At 45.5% G+C, this 23,939-nt stretch overlaps 1 protein-coding gene across 1 annotated transcript in view; it reads left to right on the top strand.

The window, feature by feature from the left end:
- Positions 1–11,134, top strand: part of INCA1 (inhibitor of CDK, cyclin A1 interacting protein 1) — a 130,804-nt gene extending 119,670 nt beyond the window's left edge. The window contains exon 7 of the mRNA XM_075346738.1: positions 10,976–11,134. Within this exon, the coding sequence (XP_075202853.1) occupies positions 10,976–11,071 (96 nt within the window). The 3' untranslated portion in view covers positions 11,072–11,134. The remainder of the gene's footprint in view (positions 1–10,975) is intronic.
- Positions 11,135–23,939: the final 12,805 nt, after the last annotated feature.

Below are 23,939 nucleotides of genomic sequence, written 5' to 3'. Positions count from 1 at the left end.
AACTGGAGGCACATTAACACGGGTATCAACATGTGGTGGCTTAGAGGAACGGGGAACAATGGGGACAGAATAACTGGGGGCATCCGGTGTTGTGGAGCTGTTAGGCGTCTCTCCATCCTCCAACAGAACCCTCCACTGAGGCTTGATGGTGAGAGCCTCATCAGCGAGAGCAGCAGCTTCCTCCACTGTCGCTGGTTTTCTCTCACGCACCCATTCCCGGATCTCAGCGGGGCACTGGGCAAAGAATTGTTCTTTTAGGATGACCTGCAGGAAGGTCTCCCAAGATAAGGCCTCCTCTGCCTCCAGCCAGCGATTACATATTTGTTTGAGTCTATGAGCATATATCTTAAAAGACACTTCCCCATCACAGGCTAAAGCACGGAACTGAGTCCTGTAAGTGTCTGGCGTTACAGCATAATGTTCTAGAATAGTCTGTTTAATCTCCGCATACTCACAGTTCCACCGAGGGTCCATAGCTCTATAGGCTTCAGCAGCTCCCCCCTCTAGGAGCCCAACCAGATGCCGGACGCGCTCCCTTTCTGGGACTTCCATTAATCGACACTGATGCTCAAAGTCCTGGAAGAAGCCCTCAATGTCACCAGCAGCCTCATTAAACTGCTTGAAGTCTTTGCGGGACACTCTGGGAAGTTCCCTCATGATGGGTGCTGGGGTTACAGTCTGTCTGGAACCTCTCGCGGCTTCCACAGCGAGCTGCTTATCCAGCAATGCCATCTCCTCCATCCTGCGCTCCTTCTCTTCAGCTCCACGCATGGCCTCCCTCTTATCTTCTATGGTGGCCTCATCTCCAAGCAGTGCCATCTTTTCCATGTACCACACAATCCATTGACTTTTTTGGGTATTTACCTCCAGCTCCCGTCTTTCCTCCCTTTGCTGTGAGGATCCTTCCTCCACGTCATTTTGCGAGCAGACTCCTTCTAGCGCCTCAATCAGCTGCTCCTTGGAGAGTCCTTTGAAACGAACTCCTACTTCACAGGCCTTTGATTGCAGGCTCCCCAAAGTCCAGGTCTTGTACTCTGCAGTGCTGGTTCCTGATGTTGAGCCATTGTCCTCCATTCCTTCTGCTCTGATCCCAGCGCTGCCAACCAGTTTGTGACGGGGTGTACAGCAGAGCAAGGAGAGACAACAGGCCGAGGAACGATCCAACAGGTTTATTCACAAGAACACTGGAACAGCACACGATAAGTCTACGTAAAACAGATTCGGGGGCCCTTCCCGACAATCCTCGGACCGGATTACAAAGCAATCGTCCTTACAGTAGTCCAAAGAGTTCCACACAATCCCACGGGCTGCCACACAGGCCTAGCTCCGTCCGTGTCCACAGCCACACAGGCTGGAGCTCCTGCTCCCTTCAAGTTTCAGCGCACTCTGAAGTTACAAAAAGGGAAATGCATTGTCCGTGCTCCTTGACCAGCCCACCATGTTCAGGGGGTGGGGGTCACACATCCTATCATCAATGGTTTGGTCCATCACAGGGCTCCGATATGTCTGCCAGCCACAGTAGATGAAGGGATCCCCTGCTGTGCAGAACAATGACTATTCCTTCACTGGCCAATTCAATTACAGATTAGATACACAACTCTGGAAAGAAGAGGACAGGCTATTTACATAATCACATTAGATGCCAAGACTACAATTGTATGAGAGAGACACATTGAGACCAGTAGCTCCCCCAAGGAAATACATGAATTACAACTAATACAACCAGGGAAATATACATATCATGACCTAGTATCACAGCATATACAGTGAGAGGGTAAATTACATCTTCACAGGAATGCTGTCGGTGCTGGAGCTGCAGGTTGAATGGATGCAGATGAGACAGCCTGGCCCAGGTCGTTCAGATGGGCGTTTACAGATCGCAGACACAACAGAATGTGATCCTGCTGGTCCTGCATCTGAGACATCTCCCGATACAGGGCTGGAAGTGAAGGGGTGTCAGAGTCAGTGAAATCTATAACCGGAGCAAACTGTAACGCTCACTGGTGTTGAGGCGGGAGTGGACCCATTGGACCTCAGGGATTACCTGAGTTTACCCTGATGAGGGAGGGGCATAACTAAGCGCCTACTGGGTATACGCTAGAGCCCCAGATGATGAGAATGGCTAGGCTGCCTGTAGACGCCAGGTGCCCCTCCCAGGGCAGTGTCGGGACTGTGACAGCTGAACCCAAGGGCAGGGATGGGCTCAGGAACAGTTAGATACAGTCTTAAGTGCAGGTGAAGGAAGGTGGGATGGCTGATGCAGCCAGGACAGCAGAAACGGACAAGTACGGCAATTTGGGCGCAGGAAAGGTAACGGGTACAAATAGCAGGTATGGGACAACGGGACTTGACAGCTAGCTAGCCAGGCAGACACTAACTAACTGACCACGTTGCTCACGCCCATTCCCTAGTGGGAGGATGCCTTAAATTCCTAGTGCCTCTCAGCCATATGCTGGGATGCACTGCCAGGTAAAAGGGCGTTAGTCCTTTAAGTGCATTCCCGGGGGCCTGTGTGGTGTGCGTAGGCCCCAGGAGCAGGAGGCAGCAGGAGCACACGTGGAAGGCTTTGGAGAGGCAGTGAGGGCGCCGGCTGGCCACGGGTTATCTTGGTGTCCCTACAGCGGGGACAACGGTGTTACGAAGTGAACAGAACTAAACGGAAACATGTCACATTCAGAGACGCTATTTACCTGTAGATATAGGAGGTGACTTTACATGAGTAGAGAGAGAAGACAGTGGAGTGGTTGAATAAGGGACCGAACACGTGAAGCTGGAGTGGCCGTATATAAGAGGCTACAGAAGAGGGTGGAGTGGCTTTATATGAGAAGGTACAGGTGAGGGTGGAGCGGCTGTATATGAGAAGGGACAGGTGAGAGTGGAGTGGCTGTATATGAGAAGGGACAGGTGAGGGTGGAGTGGCTGTATATGAGAAGGGACAGGTGAGAGTGGAGTGGCTGTATATGAGAAGGGACAGATGAGAGTGGAGTGGCTGTATATGAGAAGGGACAGGTGAGAGTGGAGTGGCTGTATATGAGAAGGGACAGATGAGAGTGGAGTGGCTGTATATGAGAAGGGACAGGTGAGAGTGGAGTGACTGTATATGAGAAGGGACAGGTGAGAGTGGAGTGGCTGTATATGAGAAGGGACAGGTGAGGGTGGAGTGGCTGTATATGAGAAGGGACAGGTGAGAGTGGAGTGGCTGTATATGAGAAGGGACAGGTGAGAGTGGAGTGGCTGTATATGAGAAGGGACAGGTGAGAGTGGAGTGGCTGTATATGAGAAGGGACAGGTGAGAGTGGAGTGGCTGTATATGAGAAGGGACAGGTGAGGGTGCAGTGACTGTATATGAGAAGGGACAGGTGAGAGTGGAGTGACTGTATATGAGAAGGGACAGGTAAGGGTGGAGTGGCTGTATATAAGACGGGACAGGTGAGAGTGGAGTGGCTGTATATGAGAAGGGACAGGTGAGGGTGGAGTGGTTGTATATGAGAAGGGACAGGTGAGAGTAGAGTGGCTGTATATGAGAAGGGACAGGTGAGGGTGGAGTGGCTGTATATGAGAAGGAACAGGTGAGGGTGGAGTGGGCGTATATGAGAAGGGACAGGTGAGGGTGGAGCGGCTGTATATGAGAAGGGACAGGTGAGGGTGGAGAGGCTGTATATGAGAAGGGACAGGTGAGGGTGAAGCGGCTGTATATGAGAAGGGACAGGTGAGAGTGGAGTGGCTGTATATGAGAAGGGACAGGTGATAGTGGAGTGGCTATATATGAGAAGGGACAGGTGAGGGTGGAGTGGCTGTATATGAGAAGGGACAGGTGAGAGTGGAGTGGCCGTATATGAGAAGGGACAGGTGAGGGTGGAGTGGCTGTATATGAGAAGGGACAGGTGAGGGTGGAGCGGCTGTATATGAGAAGGGACAGGTGAGGGTGGAGCGGCTGTATATGAGAAGGGGCAGGTGAGGGTGGAGTGGCTGTATATGAGAAGGGACAGGTGAGAGTGGAGTGGCTGTATATGAGAACGGACAGGTGAGGGTGGAGTGGCTGTATATGAGAAGGGACAGGTGAGGGTGCAGTGACTGTATATGAGAAGGGACAGGTGAGGGTGGAGAGGCTGTATATGAGAAGGGACAGGTGAGGGTGTAGTGGCTGTATATGAGAAGGGACAGGTAAGGGTGGAGTGGCTGTATATGAGAAGGGACAGGTGAGGGTGGAGTGGGCGTATATGAGAAGGGACAGGTGAGGGTGGAGTGGCTGTATATGAGAAGGGACAGGTGAGGGTGGAGAGGCTGTATATGAGAAGGGACAGGTGAGGGTGGAGTGGCTGTAAATGAGAAGGGACAGGTGAGGGTGGAGTGGGCGTATATGAAAAGGGACAGGTGACAGTGGAGTGGCTGTATATGAGAAGGGACAGGTGAGGGTGGAGTGGCTGTATATGAGAAGGGACAGGTGAGGGTGGAGTGGCTGTATATGAGAAGGGACAGGTGAGAGTGGAGTGGCTGTATATGAGAAGGGACAGGTGAGGGTGGAGTGGCTGTATATGAGAAGGGACAGGTGAGGGTGGAGTGGCTGTATATGAGAAGGGACAGGTGAGGGTGGAGTGGCTGTATATGAGAAGGGACAGGTGAGAGTGGAGTGGCTGTATATGAGAAGGGACAGATGAGGGTGGAGAGGCTGTATATGAGAAGGGACAGGTGAGGGTGGAGCGGCTGTATATGAGAAGGGACAGGTGAGAGTGGAGTGGCTGTATATGAGAAGGGACAGGTGAGGGTGGAGTGGCTGTATATGAGAAGGGACAGATGAGGGTGGAGTGGATGTATATAAGAAGAAATTGTTGAGGGTAGACAATTGTTTTATGAGATGGTCTAGAAAGGGTGGAGTATCCGTTGACGAGAGGGGTCAGAAAAATGTAGAATAACCTCAACTGAAGTGAGTAGGGATAAAAGAGGGTGGAGTGGAGCTTTAAATGACTTATACTCCATAAAGAGTGAGATTAAGCATATTAAATCTCATGATGAGGGAGTTTAGATTTTTTTCAACCACTTGATAAGTGAACTTGGACTTCTTGCACCCACTGGTGAGGGAGCTTAGACTTCTTACACCCACAAGTGAGGGAGCTTAGACTTCTTACACCCACTAGGGAGGGAGCTTAGACTTCTTACACCCACAAGTGAGGGAGCTTAGACTTCTTACACCCACTGGGGATGGAGGTTAGACTTCTTACATCCACTGGGGAGGGAGCTTAGACTTCTTACACCCACAAGTGAGGGAGCTTAGACTTCTTACACCCACTAGGGAGGGAGCTTAGATTTCTTACACCCACTGGAAAGGGAGCTTAGATTTCTTACACGCACTGGTGAGGGTGGTTAAACTTCTTAAACCCACTGGTGAGGGAGCTTAGACTTCTTACAACAATTGAGGGAGCTTAGACTTCTTACACCCACTGGTGAGGGAGCTTAGATTTCTTACATACACTGGTGAGGGTGCTTATACTTCTTACACCCACTGGTGAGGGAGCTTAGATTTATTACACCCACTGGTGAGGGTGCTTATACTTCTTACACCCACTGGTAAGGGAGCTTAGACTTCTTACATCCACTGGTGAGGAAGCTTAGACTTCCACTGGTGCAGTAGCTTAGACTTCTTACACCCACTAGGGAGGGAGCTTATACTTCTTACACCCACTGGGGAGGGAGCTTAGACTTCTTACACCCACTGGTAAGGGAGCTTAGATTTCTTACAAGCACTGGTGAGGGTGCTTATACTTCTTAAACCCACTGGTGAGGGAGCTTAGACTTCTTACAACAACAAGTGAGGGAGCTTAGACTTCTTACACCCACTGGGGATGGAGCTTAGACTTCTTACATCCACTGGTAAGGAAGCTTAGACTTCTTCTACCCAATGGTGCAGTAGCTTAGACTTCTTACACCCACTGGGGAGGGAGCTTATACTTTTTACACCCACTGGTGAGGCAGCTTAGACTTCTTACACCCACTGGTGATGGAGCTTAGATTTCTTACACCCACTAGTCAGGGAGCTTAGATTTCTTATACCCACTGGTGAGGGTGCTATACTTCTTACACCCACTGGTGAGGGTGCTTATACTTCTTACACCCAATGGTGAAAGAGCTTAGATTTCTTCCATAAAGAGTGAGATTAGGCATATCAAATCCCATAATGAGGGAAGTTAGATTTTTTAAACCACTTGATGAGTGAAGTTAAATTGATTGCACCCACTGGTGAGGTAGCTTATACTTTTTACACCCACTGATGAGAGAGCTTAGACTTCTTACATCCACTGGGGAGGGAGCTTATACTTCTTACACCCACTGGTGAGGGAGCTTAGACTTCTTACACCCACTGGTGAGGGAGCTTAGACTTCTTACATCCACTGGTGAGGAAGCTTATGCTTCTTACACCCACTGGTGAGGGAGCTTATATTTCTTACACCCACTGGTGAGGGTGCTTGTACTTCTTACACCCACTGGGGAGGGAGCGTAGACTTCTTACATCCACTGGTGAGGAAGCTTAGACTTCTTATACACACTGGTGCAGTAGCTTATACTTCTTACACCCACTGGGGAGGGAGCTTATACTTCTTACATCCACTGGTGAGGGAGCTTAGACTTCTTACACCCACTGGTGAGGAAGCTTATGCTTCTTACACCCACTGGTGAGGGAGCTTATATTTCTTACACCCACTGGTGAGGGTGCTTGTACTTCTTACACCCACTGGGGAGGGAGCTTAGACTTCTTACATCCACTGGTGAGAAAGCTTAGACTACTTATACCCACTGGTGCAGTAGCTTATACTTCTTACACCCACTGGTGAGGGAGCTTAGACTTCTTACACCCACTGGGGAGGGAGCTTAGACTTCTTACATCCACTGGTGAGGAAGCTTAGACTTCTTATACACACTGGTGCAGTAGCTTATACTTCTTACACCCACTGGGGAGGGAGCTTATACTTCTTACATCCACTGGTGAGGGAGCTTAGACTTCTTACACCCACTGGTGAGGGAGCTTAGACTTCTTTCAGCCACAAGCGAGGGAGCTTAGACTTCTTACACCCACTGGGGAGGGAGCTTATACTTCTTACACCCACTGGTGAGGGAGCATAGACTTCTTACACCTACAAGCGAGGGAGCTTAGACTTCTTACACCCACTGGTGAGGAGGCTTAGTCTTCTTATACTCCATGATGAGGAAGTTTAGATTTGTTAAACCTCATGATGAGAATGATTAGTCTTGAATACCCCTGGCTGAGGGAGCCTAGACTTGTTTAGCATTATAAGGGGCATACACTTGATATAACACGTGCAGAGGGAGGTTACTTTTAGTAGACCCGTTTTATACCCTATTATGAGAATTGGTAGAGTGGCTATACAGTATGTGAGGTAAGAGAGGACAGGAGAGGGTGGATTGGAAATCCATAGGAGTGCATAGGATTATGTGGAGTGGCTTAGGTGGATCTTTGAAGTCACTGGTCCAGAAGAGCATTTCTTGAGCATTGTGGACAGTTGGTGCTGGTGCAGCATGCAGGATGAAATAGGGAGAAGTGGTGTCAAAGATATAACAAGCCATATAGGAGAAGTCAAACTGTGATAGCAGAGCTGAAGCAGCGACATCTGAGAAAGTAGAGCTGGAACAGCCATGTCTGATATAGTAGAGCTGGAACAGCAATGTCTGATGTAGTAGAGCTGGAACAGCAATATCTGATGTAGTAGAGCTGGATCAGCAATATCTGATGTGGTAGAGCTGGAACAGCAATATCTGATGTAGTAGAGCTGGAGCAGTAATGTCTGATGTAGTAGAGCTGGAACAGCAAAAGCTGATGTAGAGCTGGAACAACAATATCTGTTGTAGTAGAGCTGGAACAGCAATATCTGATGTAGTAGAGCTGGAACAGCAATAGCTGATGTAGTAGACCTAGAACAGCAATATCTGATGTATTGGAGCTGGAATAGTAATGTCTGATGTAGTAGACCTGGAACAGCAATATCTGGTGTAGTAGAGCTTGAACAGCAATGTCTGATGTAGTAGACCTGGAACAGCAATAGCTGATGTAGTAGAGCTGGAACAGCAATGTCTGATGTAGTAGAGCTGGAACAGTAATGTCTGATGTAGTAGACCTGGAACAGCAATGTCTGATGTAGTAGAGCTGGAACAGCAATATCTGATGTAGTAGAGCTGGAACAGTAATGTCTGATATAGTAGACTTGGAACAGCAATGTCTGATGTAGTAGAGCTGGAAAAGCAATATCTGATGTAGTAGAGCTGGAACAGTAATGTCTGATGTAGTAGACCTGGAACAGCAATGTCTGATGTAGTAGAGCTGGAGCAGTAATGTCTGATGTAGTAGAGCTGGAACAGCAATATGTTATGTAGTAGAGCTGGAGCAGTAATATCTGATGTAGTAGACCTGGAACAGCAATAGCTGATGTAGTAGAGCTGGAACAGCAATATCTGATGTAGTAGACCTGGAACAGCAATATCTGATGTAGTACAGCTGAAACAGCAATATCTGATGTAGTAGACCTGGAACAGCAATATCTGATGTAGTAGAGCTGGAACAGTAATATCTGATGTAGTAGAGCTGGAACAGCAATGTCTGATGTAGTAGAGCTGGAACAGGAATATCTGATGTAGTAGAGCTGGAACAGCAATGTCTGATGTAGTAGAGCTGGAACAGCAATATCTAATGTAGTAGACTGGAACAGCAATGTCTGATGTAGTAGAGCTGGAACAGCAATGTCTGATGTAGTAGAGCTGGAACAGCAATGTCTGATGTAGTAGAGCTGGAACAGTAATGTCTTATGTAGTAGACCTGGAACAGCAATATCTGTTGTAGTACACCTGGAACAGCAATGTCTGATGTAGTAGAGCTGGAACAGCAATATCTGATGTAGTAGACCTGAAACAGCAATGTCTGATGTAGTAGACCTGGAACAGCAATATCTGATGTAGTAGACCTGGAACAGCAATGTCTGATGTAGTAGACCTGGAACAGCAATGTCTGATGTAGTAGACCTGGAACAGCAATATCTGATGTAGTAGACCTGGAACAGCAATGTCTGATGTAGTAGAGCTGGAACAGTAATGTCTGATGTAGTAGACCTGGAACAGCAATGTCTGATGTAGTAGAGCTGGAACAGCAATGTCTGATGTAGTAGAGCTGGAACAGCAATGTCTGATGTAGTAGAGCTGGAACAGCAATATCTGATGTAGTAGAGCTGGAACAGCAATGTCTGATGTAGTAGAGCTGGAACAGCAATATCTGATGTAGTAGAGCTGGAACAGCAATGTCTGATGTAGTAGACCTGGAACAGCAATGTCTGATGTAGTAGAGCTGGAACAGCAATGTCTGATGTAGTAGAGCTGGAACAGCAATGTCTGATGTAGTAGAGCTGGAACAGCAATATCTGATGTAGTAGACCTGGAACAGCAATGTCTGATGTAGTAGACCTGGAACAGCAATGTCTGATGTAGTAGACCTGGAACAGCAATGTCTGATGTAGTACAGCAGGAACAGCAATGTCTGATGTAGTAGACCTGGAACAGCAATGTCTGATGTAGTACAGCAGGAACAGCAATGTCTGATGTAGTAGAGCTGGAACAGCAATGTCTGATGTAGTAAAACTGGGGACAATGATGACAGATGTAGTAGTACTGGGATAGTGATGAATGTCCAACATAACATAGTTCAGACTGCAGTGACAGGTGTAGTAAAAGTATGAAAGAATAGCCAAGTCCATCACCCTCAATATCCACGGGTGCACTGAACATAGGGTAATGCAAACAAGGTGCAAGACGCAATACAACACTTCTAAAAAACAGAAAGGATGTACCTGATGTCAGCATGTACGCCTCTGAAGTAAATGTATGGATGTACGATAATGCCTTAACAGAGTCAACGACTCTGGTTCTGGATTTTCTCCTGGCAAAGCTGGAGCAGTGGAGTTTGATGTAGTAGAGCTGGAGCAGTGGAGTTTGATGTAGCAGAGCTGGAGCAGTGGTGTTTGATGTAGCAGAGCTGGAGCAGTGGAGTTTGATGTAGCAAAGCTGGAGCAGTGGTGTTTGATGTAGCAGAGCTGGAGCAGTGGAGTTTGATGTAGCAAAGCTGGAGCAGTGGTGTTTGATGTAGCAGAGCTGGAGCAGTGGAGTTTGATGTAGCAGAGCTGGAGCAGTGGAGTTTGATGTAGCAGAGCTGGAGCAGTGGTGTTTGATGTAGCAGAGCTGGAGCAGTGGAGTTTGATGTAGCAGAGCTGGAGCAGTGGAGTTTGATGTAGCAAAGCTGGAGCAGTGGTGTTTGATGTAGCAGAGCTGGAGCAGTGGTGTTTGATGTAGCAGAGCTGGAGCAGTGGTGTTTGATGTAGCAAAGCTTGAGCAGTGGAGTTTGATGTAGCAGAGCTGGAGTAGTGGAGTTTGATGTAGCAAAGCTGGAGCAGTGGTGTTTGATGTAACAGAGCTGGAGCAGTGGTGTTTGATGTAGCAGAGCTGGAGCAGTGGTGTTTGATGTAGCAGAGCTGGAGCAGTGGAGTTTGATGTAGCAGAGCTGGAGCAGTGGAGTTTGATGTAGCAAAGCTGGAGGAGTGGTGTTTGATGTAGCAGAGCTGGAGCAGTGGTGTTTGATGTAGCAGAGATGAGACTGCGGTGAATAATGTTGCAGACAACTATGGCTGATTCAGCAGAGCTGCATTGTGTTGCATTGGAGACTGGGAATAGCAGCATGGAGCAAAAGAACAGTGGAGTGATGTAGCTTCACAACAGTCCCTGAATATCCCGCCGGCATCTGAGACAATTTTACATGACCCGCGTTCATGACATAGTTGGATAATATTCTGTTGATGGGGTTACAGAGATGTCGCTCTTCTGCGCTGCTCGGTGCTGGAATCGCTAGGTAAGGTGACAGAGGACTTGAATGTGACATAGTTTATTATGCCTTCTGACAAGTCACTAATGTTGTTATTTTGTCACACAGGCCGTGTTCCCGTGGCTGAGCCCCCAGCGTGACGTCAGCACAGCTTTCATGGACAGAAGCTATGATGGGTGGGGAGCGGCCGGGAGGTTTTTCTAAGCAGCAGATGTTATAATGTTCTTACTGCTTGTTTTATCAGTTTATTATATGATTCCAGTTATTAAAGCATATGTTGTGTCAAAGACCACTCTCTCCATCATTACCAGTCACATGTCCACCCCAGCGCCTTCACTAGATTTTTACAGATATGCCTGTAATGATTTTTTTAATATTAATTGTTCAATTTTTTAAAGGAAGAACTTAGAAACACACTCAACATAAATCCTAGGAGGAGAGACTAGTTTAATTAAACAGACCGTTTGCTGAGGGAGCCTAGACTTATTGCACCAAATGAAACATCAGCTAAAGCGGGCTTTACACGCTGCGACATCGCTAATGCGAACTCGTTGGGGTCACGGAATTCGTGACGCACATCCGGCCGCATTAGCGATGCCGTTGCGTGTAACACCGATAAGCGATTTTGCATCGTTGCAAAAACGTGCAAAATCGCTAATCGGCGATACGGGGGTCCATTCTCAAATCTCGTTACTGCAGCAGTAACGAGGTTGTTCCTCGTTCCTGCGGCAGCACACATCGCTGCGTGTGACGCCGCAGGAACGAGGAAGCTCCCCTTACCTGCCTCCCGGCCGCTATGAGGAAGGAAGGAGGTGGGCGGGATGTGACGTCCCGCTCAGCTCCGCCCCTCCGCTGCTATTGGGCGGCGGTTCTGTGACGCCGCACGGACCGCCCCCTTAGAAAGGAGGCGGTTCGCCCGTCACAGCGACGTCGCCGGACAGGTATGTATGTGTGACCGGTCTGGGCAATGTTGTGCGGCACGGGCAGCGATTTGCCCGTGTCGCGCAACAGATGGGGGCGGCTACCCACACTAGCGATATCGGGACCGATATCGCAGTGTGTAAAGTAGCCTTTAGCCTTGTTACACCCCATGTTGAGAGAGCTTAGACTTGTTCTACCCAATGATGAGGGACCTTAGACTTGTTACACCCCATGTTGAGAGAGCTTAGACTTGTTACACCCCATGATGAGGGAGCTTAAACGTCTTCTACCCAAGTAGGAGTGAGCTTAGACTTGTTAGACCCAATGATGAGGAAGATTAGACTTGTTATACCCCATGATGAGGGACCATAGACTTCTTACACTCCATGATGGTAGACCTTAGACTTGTTATACCCCATTATGAGGAACCTTAGACTTGTTATACCCCATGATAAGGGACCTTCCTTAGACTTGTTATACCCCATGATAAGGCACCTTCCTTAGACTTGTCATACCCCATGATAAGGGCCCTTCCTTAGACTTGTTATACCTCATGATAAGGCACCTTCCTTAGACTTGTTATACCTCATGATAAGGGACCTTCCTTAGACTTGTTATACCCCATGATTAGGGACCTTCCTTAGACTTGTTATATCCCATGATAAGGCACCTTCCTTAGACTTGTTATACCCCATGATAAGGGACCTTCCTTAGACTTGTTATACTCCATGATAAGGCACCTTCCTTAGACTTGTTATACCCCAGGATAAGGCACCTTCCTTAGGGTACCTTCACACTTAGCGATGCAGCAGCGATTCGACCAGCGATCTGACCTGGTCAGGATCGCTGCTGCATCGCTACATGGTCGCTGGTGAGCTGTCAAACAGGCAGATCTCACCAGCGACCAGTGAACAGCCCCCAGCCAGCAGCGACGTGCAAGCGACGCTGCGCTTGCACGGAGCTGCCGTCTGGAAGCTGCGGAGACTGGTAACTAAGGTAAACATCGGGTATTGTTACCCGATGTTTACATTAGTTACCAGCGCACAGCTGTGTGTGCAGGGAGCAGGGAGCCGCGCACACTGAGCGCTGGCTCCTTGCTCTCCTACCATAGCTACAGTACACATCGGGTTAATTAACCCGATGTGTAATGCAGCTACATGTTCAGAGAGCAGGGAGCCGCGCACACTGCTTAGCGCTGGCTCCTTGCTCTCCTAGCTGCTGTACACATCGGGTTAATTAACCCGATGTGTACAGCAGCTACATGTGCAGAGAGCCGGAGCCGGCAGCACAGGCAGCGTGAGAGCTGCAGAGGCTCGTAACTAAGGTAAATATCGGGTAACCACCTTGGTTACCCGATGTTTATCTTGGATACAGCTTACCTCAGCTGTCAGATGCCGGCTCCTGCTCGCTTCATTTGTCGCTCTCTCGCTGTCACACACAGCGATCTGTGTGTCACAGCGGGAGAGCGGCTTTGAAGAAAACGAACCAGGGCTGTATGTAACGAGCAGCGATCTCGCAGCAGGGGCCAGATCGCTGCTCATTGTCACACACAGCGAGATCGCTAATGAGGTCACTGCTGCGTCACAAAAAGCGTGACTCAGCAGCGATCTCGGCAGCGAGCTCGCTGTGTGTGAAGCACCCCTTAGACTTGTTATACCTCATGATAAGGCACCTTCCTTAGACTTGTTATACCTCATGATAAGGGACCTTCCTTAGACTTGTTATACCCCATGATTAGGGACCTTCCTTAGACTTGTTATATCCCATGATAAGGCACCTTCCTTAGACTTGTTATACCCCATGATAAGGGACCTTCCTTAGACTTGTTATATCCCATGATAAGGGACCTTCCTCAGACTTGTTATACCCCATGATAAGGCACCTTCCTTAGACTTGTTATACCCCATGATAAGGCACCTTCCTTAGACTTGTTATAACCCATGATAAGGGACCTTCCTTAGACTTGTTATATCCCATGATAAGGAACTTTCCTTAGACTTGTTATACCCCATGATAAGGCACCTTCCTTAGACTTGTTATACCTCATGATAAGGGACCTTCCTTAGACATATTATACCCCATGATAAGGGACCTTCCTTAGACTGGTTATACCCCATGATAAGGGACTTTCCTTAGACTTGTTATACCCCATGATAAGGCACCTTCCTTAGACTTGTTATACCTCATGATAAGGCACCTTCCTTAGACTTATTATACCCCATGATAAGGAACCTTCCTTAGACTTATTATACCCCATGATAAGGCACCTTCCTTAGACTTGTTATACCTCATGATAAGGGACCTTCCTTAGACTTATTATACCCCATGATAAGGCACCTTCCTTAGATTTGTTATACCCCATGATAAGGCACCTTCCTTAGACTTATTATACCCCATGATAAGGAACCTTCCTTAGACTTGTTATACCTCATGATAAGGCACCTTCCTTAGACTTGTTATACCCCATGATAAGGGACTTTCCTTAGACTTGTTATACCCCATGATAAGGCACCTTCCTTAGACTTATTATACCCCATGATAAGGGACCTTCCTTAGACTTGTTATACCCCATGATAAGGCACCTTCCTTAGATTTGTTATACCCCATGATAAGGCACCTTCCTTAGACTTGTTATACCCCATGATAAGGGACCTTCCTTAGACTTGTTATACCCCATGATAAGGCACCTTCCTTAGACTTATTATACCCCATGATAAGGCACCTTCCTTAGACTTGTTATACCCCATGATAAGGCACCTTCCTTAGACTTGTGATACCCCATGATAAGGGACCTTCCTTAGACTTATTATACCCCATGATAAGGCACCTTCCTTAGACTTGTTATATCCCATGATAAGGCACCTTCCTTAGACTTGTTATATCCCATGATAAGGCACCTTCCTTAGATTTGTTATATCCCATGATAAGAGACCTTCCTTAGACTTGTTATATCCCATGATAAGGCACCTTCCTTAGACTTGTTATACCCCATGATAAGGGACCTTCCTTAGACTTGTTATACCTCATGATAAGGCACCTTCCTTAGACTTATTATACCCCATGATAAGGGACCTTCCTTAGACTTGTTATATCCCATGATAAGGCACCTTCCTTAGACTTGTTATACCCCATGATAAGGCACCTTCCTTAGACTTATTATACCCCATGATTAGGCACCTTCCTTAGACTTGTTATACCCCATGATAAGGCACCTTCCTTAGACTTGTTATACCCCATGATAAGGCACCTTCCTTAGACATGTTATACCCCATGATAAGGCACCTTCCTTAGATTTGTTATACCCCATGATAAGGCACCTTCCTTAAACTTATTATACCCCATGATAAGGCACCTTCCTTAGACTTGTTATACCCCATGATAAGGGACCTTCCTTAGACTTGTTATACCCCATGATAAGGCACCTTCCTTAGACTTGTTATACCCCATGATAAGGCACCTTCCTTAGACTTATTATACCCCATGATAAGGCACCTTCCTTAGACTTGTTATACCCCATGATAAGGGACCTACCTTAGATTTGTTATACCCCATGATAAGGCACCTTCCTTAGATTTGTTATACCCCATGATAAGGGACCTACCTTAGATTTGTTATACCCCATGATAAGGGACCTTCCTTAGACTTGTTATACCCCATGATAAGGCACCTTCCTTAGACTTGTTATACCCCATGATAAGGCACCTTCCTTAGACTTGTTATACCCCATGATAATGCACCTTCCTTAGACTTGTTACACCCCATGATAAGGGACCTTCCTTAGACTTGTTACACCCCATGCTAAGGGACCTTCCTTAGATTTGTTATACCCCATGATAAGGGACCTTCCTTAGACTTGTTACACCCCATGATAAGGCACCTTCCTTAGACTTGTTATACCCCATGATAAGGCACCTTCCTTAGACTTGTTATACCTCATGATAAGGGACCTTCCTTAGACTTGTTATACCCCATGATAAGGCACCTTCCTTAGACTTGTTACACCCCATTATAAGGGACCTTCCTTAGACTTGTTACACCCCATGATAAGGGACCTTCCTTAGACTTGTTACACCCCATGATAAGGGACCTTCCTTAGATTTGTTATACCCCATGATGAGGTACCTTCCTTAGACTTGTTATACCTCATGATAAGGGACCTTCCTTAGACTTGTTATACCCCATGATAAGGGACCTTCCTTAGACTTGTTATACCTCATGATAAGGGACCTTCCTTAGACTTGTTATACTCCATGATAAGGCACCTTCCTTAGACTTGTTATACCCCATGATAAGGCACCTTCGTTAAACTTGTTATACCCCATGATAAGGCACCTTCCTTAGACTTGTTATACCTCATGATAAGGGACCTTCCTTAGACTTGTTATACCTCATGATAAGGGACCTTCCTTAGACTTGTTATACCTCATGATAAGGCACCTGCCTTAGACTTGTTATACCCCATGATAAGGCACCTTCCTTAGACTTGTTATACCTCATGATAAGGGACCTTCCTTAGACTTGTTATACCCCATGATAAGGCACCTTCCTTAGACTTGTTATACCTCATGATAAGGGACGTTCCTTAGACTTGTTATACCCCATGATAAGGCACCTTCCTTAGACTTGTTATACCTCATGATAAGGGACCTTCCTTAGACTTGTTATACTCCATGATAAGGCACCTTCCTTAGACTTGTTATACCCCATGATAAGGCACCTTCCTTAGACTTGTTATATCCCATGATAAGGCACCTTCCTTAGACTTGTTATACCTCATGATAAGGGACCTTCCTTAGACTTGTTATACCTCATGATAAGGGACCTTCCTTAGACTTGTTATACCCCATGATAAGGGACCTTCCTTAGACTTGTTATACCTCTTGATAAGGGACCTTCCTTAGACTTGTTATATCCCATGATAAGGGACCTTCCTTAGACTTATTATACCCCATGATAAGGGACCTTCCTTAGACTTGTTATACCCCATGATAAGGGACCTTCCTTAGACTTATTATACCCCATGATAAGGGACCTTCCTTAGACTTGTTATACCTCATGATAAGGGACCTTCCTTAGATTTGTTATACCTCATGATAAGGGACCTTCCTTAGACTTGTTATACCTCAAGATAAGGGACCTTCCTTAGACTTGTTATACCTCATGATAAGGGACCTTCCTTAGACTTGTTATATCCCATGATAAGGGACCTTCCTTAGACTTGTTATACCCCATGATAAGGGACCTTCCTTAGACTTATTATACCCCATGATAAGGGACCTTCCTTAGACTTATTATACCCCATGATAAGGGACCTTCCTTAGACTTGTTATACCTCATGATAAGGCACCTTCCTTAGACTTGTTATACCCCATGATAAGGCACCTTCCTTAGACTTGTTATATCCCATGATAAGGCACCTTCCTTAGACTTGTTATACCCCATGATAAGGCACCTTCCTTAGACTTGTTATACCCCATGATAAGGCACCTTCCTTAGATTTGTTATACCCCATGATAAGGCACCTTCCTTAGACTTGTTATACCCCATGATAAGGCACCTTCCTTAGACTTGTTATACCCCATGATAAGGCACCTTCCTTAGACTTGTTATACCCCATGATAAGGCACCTTCCTTAGACTTGTTATACCCCATGATAAGGCACCTTCCTTAGACTTGTTATACCCCATGATAAGGGACCTACCTTAGATTTGTTATACCCCATGATAAGGGACCTTCCTTAGATTTGTTATACCCCATGATAAGGGACCTACCTTAGATTTGTTATACCCCATGATAAGGGACCTTCCTTAGACTTGTTATACCCCATGATAAGGCACCTTCCTTAGACTTGTTTAATCCCATGATAAGGCACCTTCCTTAGACTTGTTATACCCCATGATAAGGCACCTTCCTTAGACTTGTTATACCCCATGATAAGGGACCTTCCTTAGACTTGTTATACCCCATGATAAGGCACCTTCCTTAGACTTATTATACCCCATGATAAGGCACCTTCCTTAGACTTATTATACCCCATGATAAGGCACCTTCCTTAGACTTATTATACCCCATGATAAGGCACCTTCCTTAGACTTATTATACCCCATGATAAGGCACCTTCCTTAGACTTGTTATACCCTATGATAAGGCACCTTCCTTAGACTTGTTATACCCCATGATAAGGCACCTTCCTTAGATTTGTTATATCCCATGATAAGGCACCTTCCTTAGACTTGTTATATCCCATGATAAGGCACCTTCCTTAGACTTGTTATACCCCAAGATAAGGGACCTTCCTTAGACTTGTTATACCTCATGATAAGGCACCTTCCTTAGACTTATTATACCCCATGATAAGGGACCTTCCTTAGACTTATTATACTCCATGATAAGGCACCTTCCTTAGACTTGTTATACCCCATGATAAGGGACCTTCCTTAGACTTATTATACCCCATGATAAGGCACCTTCCTTAGACTTGTTATATCCCATGATAAGGCACCTTCCTTAGACTTGTTATATCCCATGATAAGGCACCTTCCTTAGATTTGTTATATCCCATGATAAGGCACCTTCCTTAGACTTGTCATATCCCATGATAAGGCACCTTCCTTAGACTTGTTATACCCCATGATAAGGCACCTTCCTTAGACTTGTTATACCCCATGATAAGGGACCTTCCTTAGACTTGTTATACCTCATGATAAGGCACCTTCCTTAGACTTATTATACCCCATGATAAGGGACCTTCCTTAGACTTGTTATATCCCATGATAAGGCACCTTCCTTAGACTTGTTATACCCCATGATAAGGCACCTTCCTTAGACTTATTATACCCCATGATAAGGCACCTTCCTTAGACTTGTTATACCCCATGATAAGGCACCTTCCTTAGACTTGTTATACCCCATGATAAGGCACCTTCCTTAGACTTGTTATACCCCATGATAAGGCACCTTCCTTAGATTTGTTATACCCCATGATAAGGCACCTTCCTTAGACTTATTATACCCCATGATAAGGCACCTTCCTTAGACTTGTTATACCCCATGATAAGGCACCTTCCTTAGACTTGTTATACCCCATGATAAGGCACCTTCCTTAGACTTGTTATACCCCATGATAAGGCACCTTCCTTAGATTTGTTATACCCCATGATAAGGGACCTTCCTTAGACTTATTATACCCCATGATAAGGGACCTTCCTTAGACTTATTATACTCCATGATAAGGCACCTTCCTTAGACTTGTTATACCCCATGATAAGGGACCTTCCTTAGACTTATTATACCCCATGATAAGGCACCTTCCTTAGACTTGTTATACCCCATGATAAGGCACCTTCCTTAGACTTGTTATACCCCATGATAAGGCACCTTCCTTAGACTTGTTATACCCCATGATAAGGCACCTTCCTTAGATTTGTTATACCCCATGATAAGGGACCTTCCTTAGACTTATTATACCCCATGATAAGGGACCTTCCTTAGACTTATTATACTCCATGATAAGGCACCTTCCTTAGACTTGTTATACCCCATGATAAGGGACCTTCCTTAGACTTATTATACCCCATGATAAGGCACCTTCCTTAGACTTGTTATATCCCATGATAAGGCACCTTCCTTAGACTTGTTATATCCCATGATAAGGCACCTTCCTTAGATTTGTTATATCCCATGATAAGGCACCTTCCTTAGACTTGTCATATCCCATGATAAGGCACCTTCCTTAGACTTGTTATACCCCATGATAAGGCACCTTCCTTAGACTTGTTATACCCCATGATAAGGGACCTTCCTTAGACTTGTTATACCTCATGATAAGGCACCTTCCTTAGACTTATTATACCCCATGATAAGGGACCTTCCTTAGACTTGTTATATCCCATGATAAGGCACCTTCCTTAGACTTGTTATACCCCATGATAAGGCACCTTCCTTAGACTTATTATACCCCATGATAAGGCACCTTCCTTAGACTTGTTATACCCCATGATAAGGCACCTTCCTTAGACTTGTTATACCCCATGATAAGGCACCTTCCTTAGACTTGTTATACCCCATGATAAGGCACCTTCCTTAGATTTGTTATACCCCATGATAAGGCACCTTCCTTAGACTTATTATACCCCATGATAAGGCACCTTCCTTAGACTTGTTATACCCCATGATAAGGCACCTTCCTTAGACTTGTTATACCCCATGATAAGGCACCTTCCTTAGACTTGTTATACCCCATGATAAGGCACCTTCCTTAGATTTGTTATACCCCATGATAAGGGACCTTCCTTAGACTTGTTATACCCTATGATAAGGCACCTTCCTTAGATTTGTTATACCCCATGATAAGGCACCTTCCTTAGACTTGTTACACCCCATGATAAGGCACCTTCCTTAGATTTGTTATATCCCATGATAAGGCACCTTCCTTAGACTTGTTATATCCCATAATAAGGCACCTTCCTTAGACTTGTTATACCCCATGATAAGGGACCTTCCTTAGACTTGTTATACCCCATGATAAGGCACCTTCCTTAGACTTATTATACCCCATGATAAGGCACCTTCCTTAGACTTGTTATACCCCATGATAAGGCACCTTCCTTAGACTTGTTATACCCCATGATAAGGGACCTTCCTTAGACTTATTATACCCCATGATAAGGCACCTTCCTTAGACTTGTTATATCCCATGATAAGGCACCTTCCTTAGACTTGTTATATCCCATGATAAGGCACCTTCCTTAGATTTTTTATATCCCATGATAAGGGACCTTCCTTAGACTTGTTATATCCCATGATAAGGCACCTTCCTTAGACTTGTTATACCCCATGATAAGGGACCTTCCTTAGACTTGTTATACCCCATGATAAGGCACCTTCCTTAGACTTATTATACCCCATGATAAGGCACCTTCCTTAGACTTGTTATACCCCATGATAAGGCACCTTCCTTAGATTTGTTATACCCCATGATAAGGGACCTTCCTTAGACTTATTATACCCCATGATAAGGCACCTTCCTTAGACTTGTTATATCCCATGATAAGGCATCTTCCTTAGACTTGTTATATCCCATGATAAGGCACCTTCCTTAGATTTGTTGTATCCCATGATAAGGGACCTTCCTTAGACTTGTTATACCCCATGATAAGGCACCTTCCTTAGACTTGTTATACCCCATGATAAGGGACCTTCCTTAGACTTGTTATACCCCATGATAAGGCACCTTCCTTAGACTTGTTATACCCCATGATAAGGGACCTTCCTTAGACTTGTTATACCCCATGATAAGGCACCTTCCTTAGACTTGTTATACCTCATGATAAGGGACCTTCCTTAGACTTGTTATATCCCATGATAAGGCACCTACCTTAGACTTGTTATACCTCATGATAAGGGACCTTCCTTAGACTTGTTATACCTCATGATAAGGCACCTTCCTTAGACTTATTATACCCCATGATAAGGGACCTTCCTTAGACTTGTTATATCCCATGATAAGGCACCTTCCTTAGACTTGTTATACCCCATGATAAGGCACCTTCCTTAGACTTATTATACCCCATGATAAGGCACCTTCCTTAGACTTGTTATACCCCATGATAAGGCACCTTCCTTAGACTTGTTATACCCCATGATAAGGCACCTTCCTTAGACTTGTTATACTAGACGCTAGGGAAGCTAGGGAAGCTTTTTCTGAACTATCCATAAATAACAGTTCGGCAACAGGCCCCTCTTTAAGGAACATTTTCACTGATCTAACTGCCGCTTATAAAGAGAACATCAAATCTTGGTGGGAAGTTCAATCTTTAGATAACTATATCAAACAAAGGATTGTCCCCAGAGGCCTACGGATTACTGTTGTACCGGCAAACAGGTCTAGGTCTACAGCATTGTTAGCGAAGTGGGAGGAGGAGTCAGTCTCATCATCATTACGTTTCATGGGCATTTTGTTAGAGGAAGAAAGATGTACGCTTGAGAGATCCTCTAGTGCCTTACAGAAACTTATTGAGGAGGCTCTTAAACTTAAAACAGACCCCGAATTTGCTAGTAGAGAAACTGCCCTCCAGGCAACAATAGAAAAATATCGATTGAGCATAAAAGACAGAAAACATAAGCGTTTCATTAGAGATTTGTTCGAATTTAGGGACAAACAGGCATACGCCTTCCTAACAAAAGAGCCACAACCTAGTGAGGTTTCTTCCACTGACCCGGAATCATCAGACACTGAATCCAGAAGGGTTAGAAATAAAGGCTTTTCAAGGAAGAGATGGAGGGGAAATGTGAACAGAGGAGGGAGACAATTTACACCCAGGGAGGCCCCCTCTGGACCATCTATGTCCTCCTCACTCTCTGCTGTACCCTCTGCTATGACAACTCCATCTTTTTTAGAGATGAGTAATTTAGGGCCGTACGATCTCAGACAGAGAGCACCCTTATCCAACAGAAAGGTCAATTAGGTCCTAAAGACCTTAGGATCATCAATCTTTCCAAATATACACCGACGCATTCGGAAATGTCGGTGTTACATGCAGGTCTATCTTTTGTCCCCACTGTCAAATTTGACGCCTTCACGTGGGTGAAAGACATCAATTTGTTCATAAGAAAACTTAAGTGGAAGAAGTTTTTCGTCCACAATGACCGGAACAAGTGTACTCAACTAGGGATACCATTGGAAATGATGACAGATTTTAATGTGCTTATGAGCCTGGAGGAAGAGAGCAGTAGACCTGAGGGAGAAGGACCCTTCTCAGGGCTAAAACTTAAAAGCAAGAGGATGCCTCCCATTAGCGAATTTAACAGCACCGATATCTTCTGCAAATTGGTGTGTGAGGAGATTAAAAAGATTAATCCTAGGTCAGGACCAACAAGACCCAATTTGACATCTGAACAGAGATTGGCTATCCAAAGTCTGGGCAATAATTCAGAAATAGTAATAAAGCCCTCCGATAAGGGGGGCAATGTTGTTATAATGAATTACAAGGAATATCTGATGATGTGTCAGGTTATTTTGTCAGATTGGTCAACGTATGAAATCTTAAGGTCTGACCCAACTTTGGGGTATCTTAAAGATTTAAAGGTGATTCTATGTGAGGCAAAAACAAGCAAACTGATATCCTCAGACGAATTGGACTTTTTACTACCAAAAACACCAATGGTGGCGACCTTTTACGCCTTACCGAAAATCCATAAGGGGTTATCCCCAGTGAAGGGCCGCCCCATTGTGTCCGGGATTGAGGCTCTCTCCCAAAATTGCAGCATGTATGTGGACGAAATTCTTCGCCCATTTGTTATTTCTCTGCCATCGTATCTGAGAGACACAATGGATTTATTAAATAAAATTGAGGGTCTAGTGGTCGATTCAGACGCCCTGTTAATGTCCATTGATGTAGAATCCCTCTATAGTTGCATCCCTCATAACATCGGTATAGAAGCAGTGAAGTACTACCTTGACTCTAGAGGAACATCTATGTCCCAGCATAATGAGTTCGTCCTACTACTAATCAGGTTCATCCTGACACACAACTATTTCATCTTCAATACGAAGTACTACCACCAGCTCAGGGGCACTGCAATGGGGAGCCCTTGTGCTCCCACGTATGCAAACTTGCTCCTGGGTTGGTGGGAGGACACTGTTGTGTTTCAGGATGATGATGTGTGGGGTCCCCAGATTCAGTTCTGGGGACGCTACATTGATGACATACTGGTGGTGTGGCGTGGACCAGCTGATTCCTTTGTTGCTTTTGTCAACCAGCTAAACATCAATGATCTAGGGTTGAGATTTACGTATGAGATTGGAGGCAATAAACTCCCCTTTTTGGATGTTTTAATAACAAAGGAATTTGATGGTACTTTGAGTACCTCTATATTCAGAAAGCCGAACGCCACAAATAGTCTGTTGAATTGGGAAAGTCACCATCCGGTTAGTTTAAAAACTGGGATCCCAAAGGGACAATTTTTGAGATTAAGGAGGAATTGCTCCACCGTCCATGAATATGAGAAACAATCTGTCCACCTCAAAAAGAGATTTAGGGAAAGGGGATATCCTCCAAACGTGATCGATAAGGCGCAGAAAAATGCCCTTCACAGTGACCGTAGGGGTCTGCTAGTCACTTCTCCTAAAAATGGTGATGGGCAGATCACA

Source organism: Anomaloglossus baeobatrachus, chromosome 4 (genome assembly GCF_048569485.1).
Source record: "Anomaloglossus baeobatrachus isolate aAnoBae1 chromosome 4, aAnoBae1.hap1, whole genome shotgun sequence".
NCBI classification, from domain to species: Eukaryota; Metazoa; Chordata; class Amphibia; order Anura; family Aromobatidae; genus Anomaloglossus; species Anomaloglossus baeobatrachus.
The sequence above is the reverse complement of the archived record's forward strand: the minus strand, read 5'-3'. Positions and strand labels throughout refer to the sequence as shown.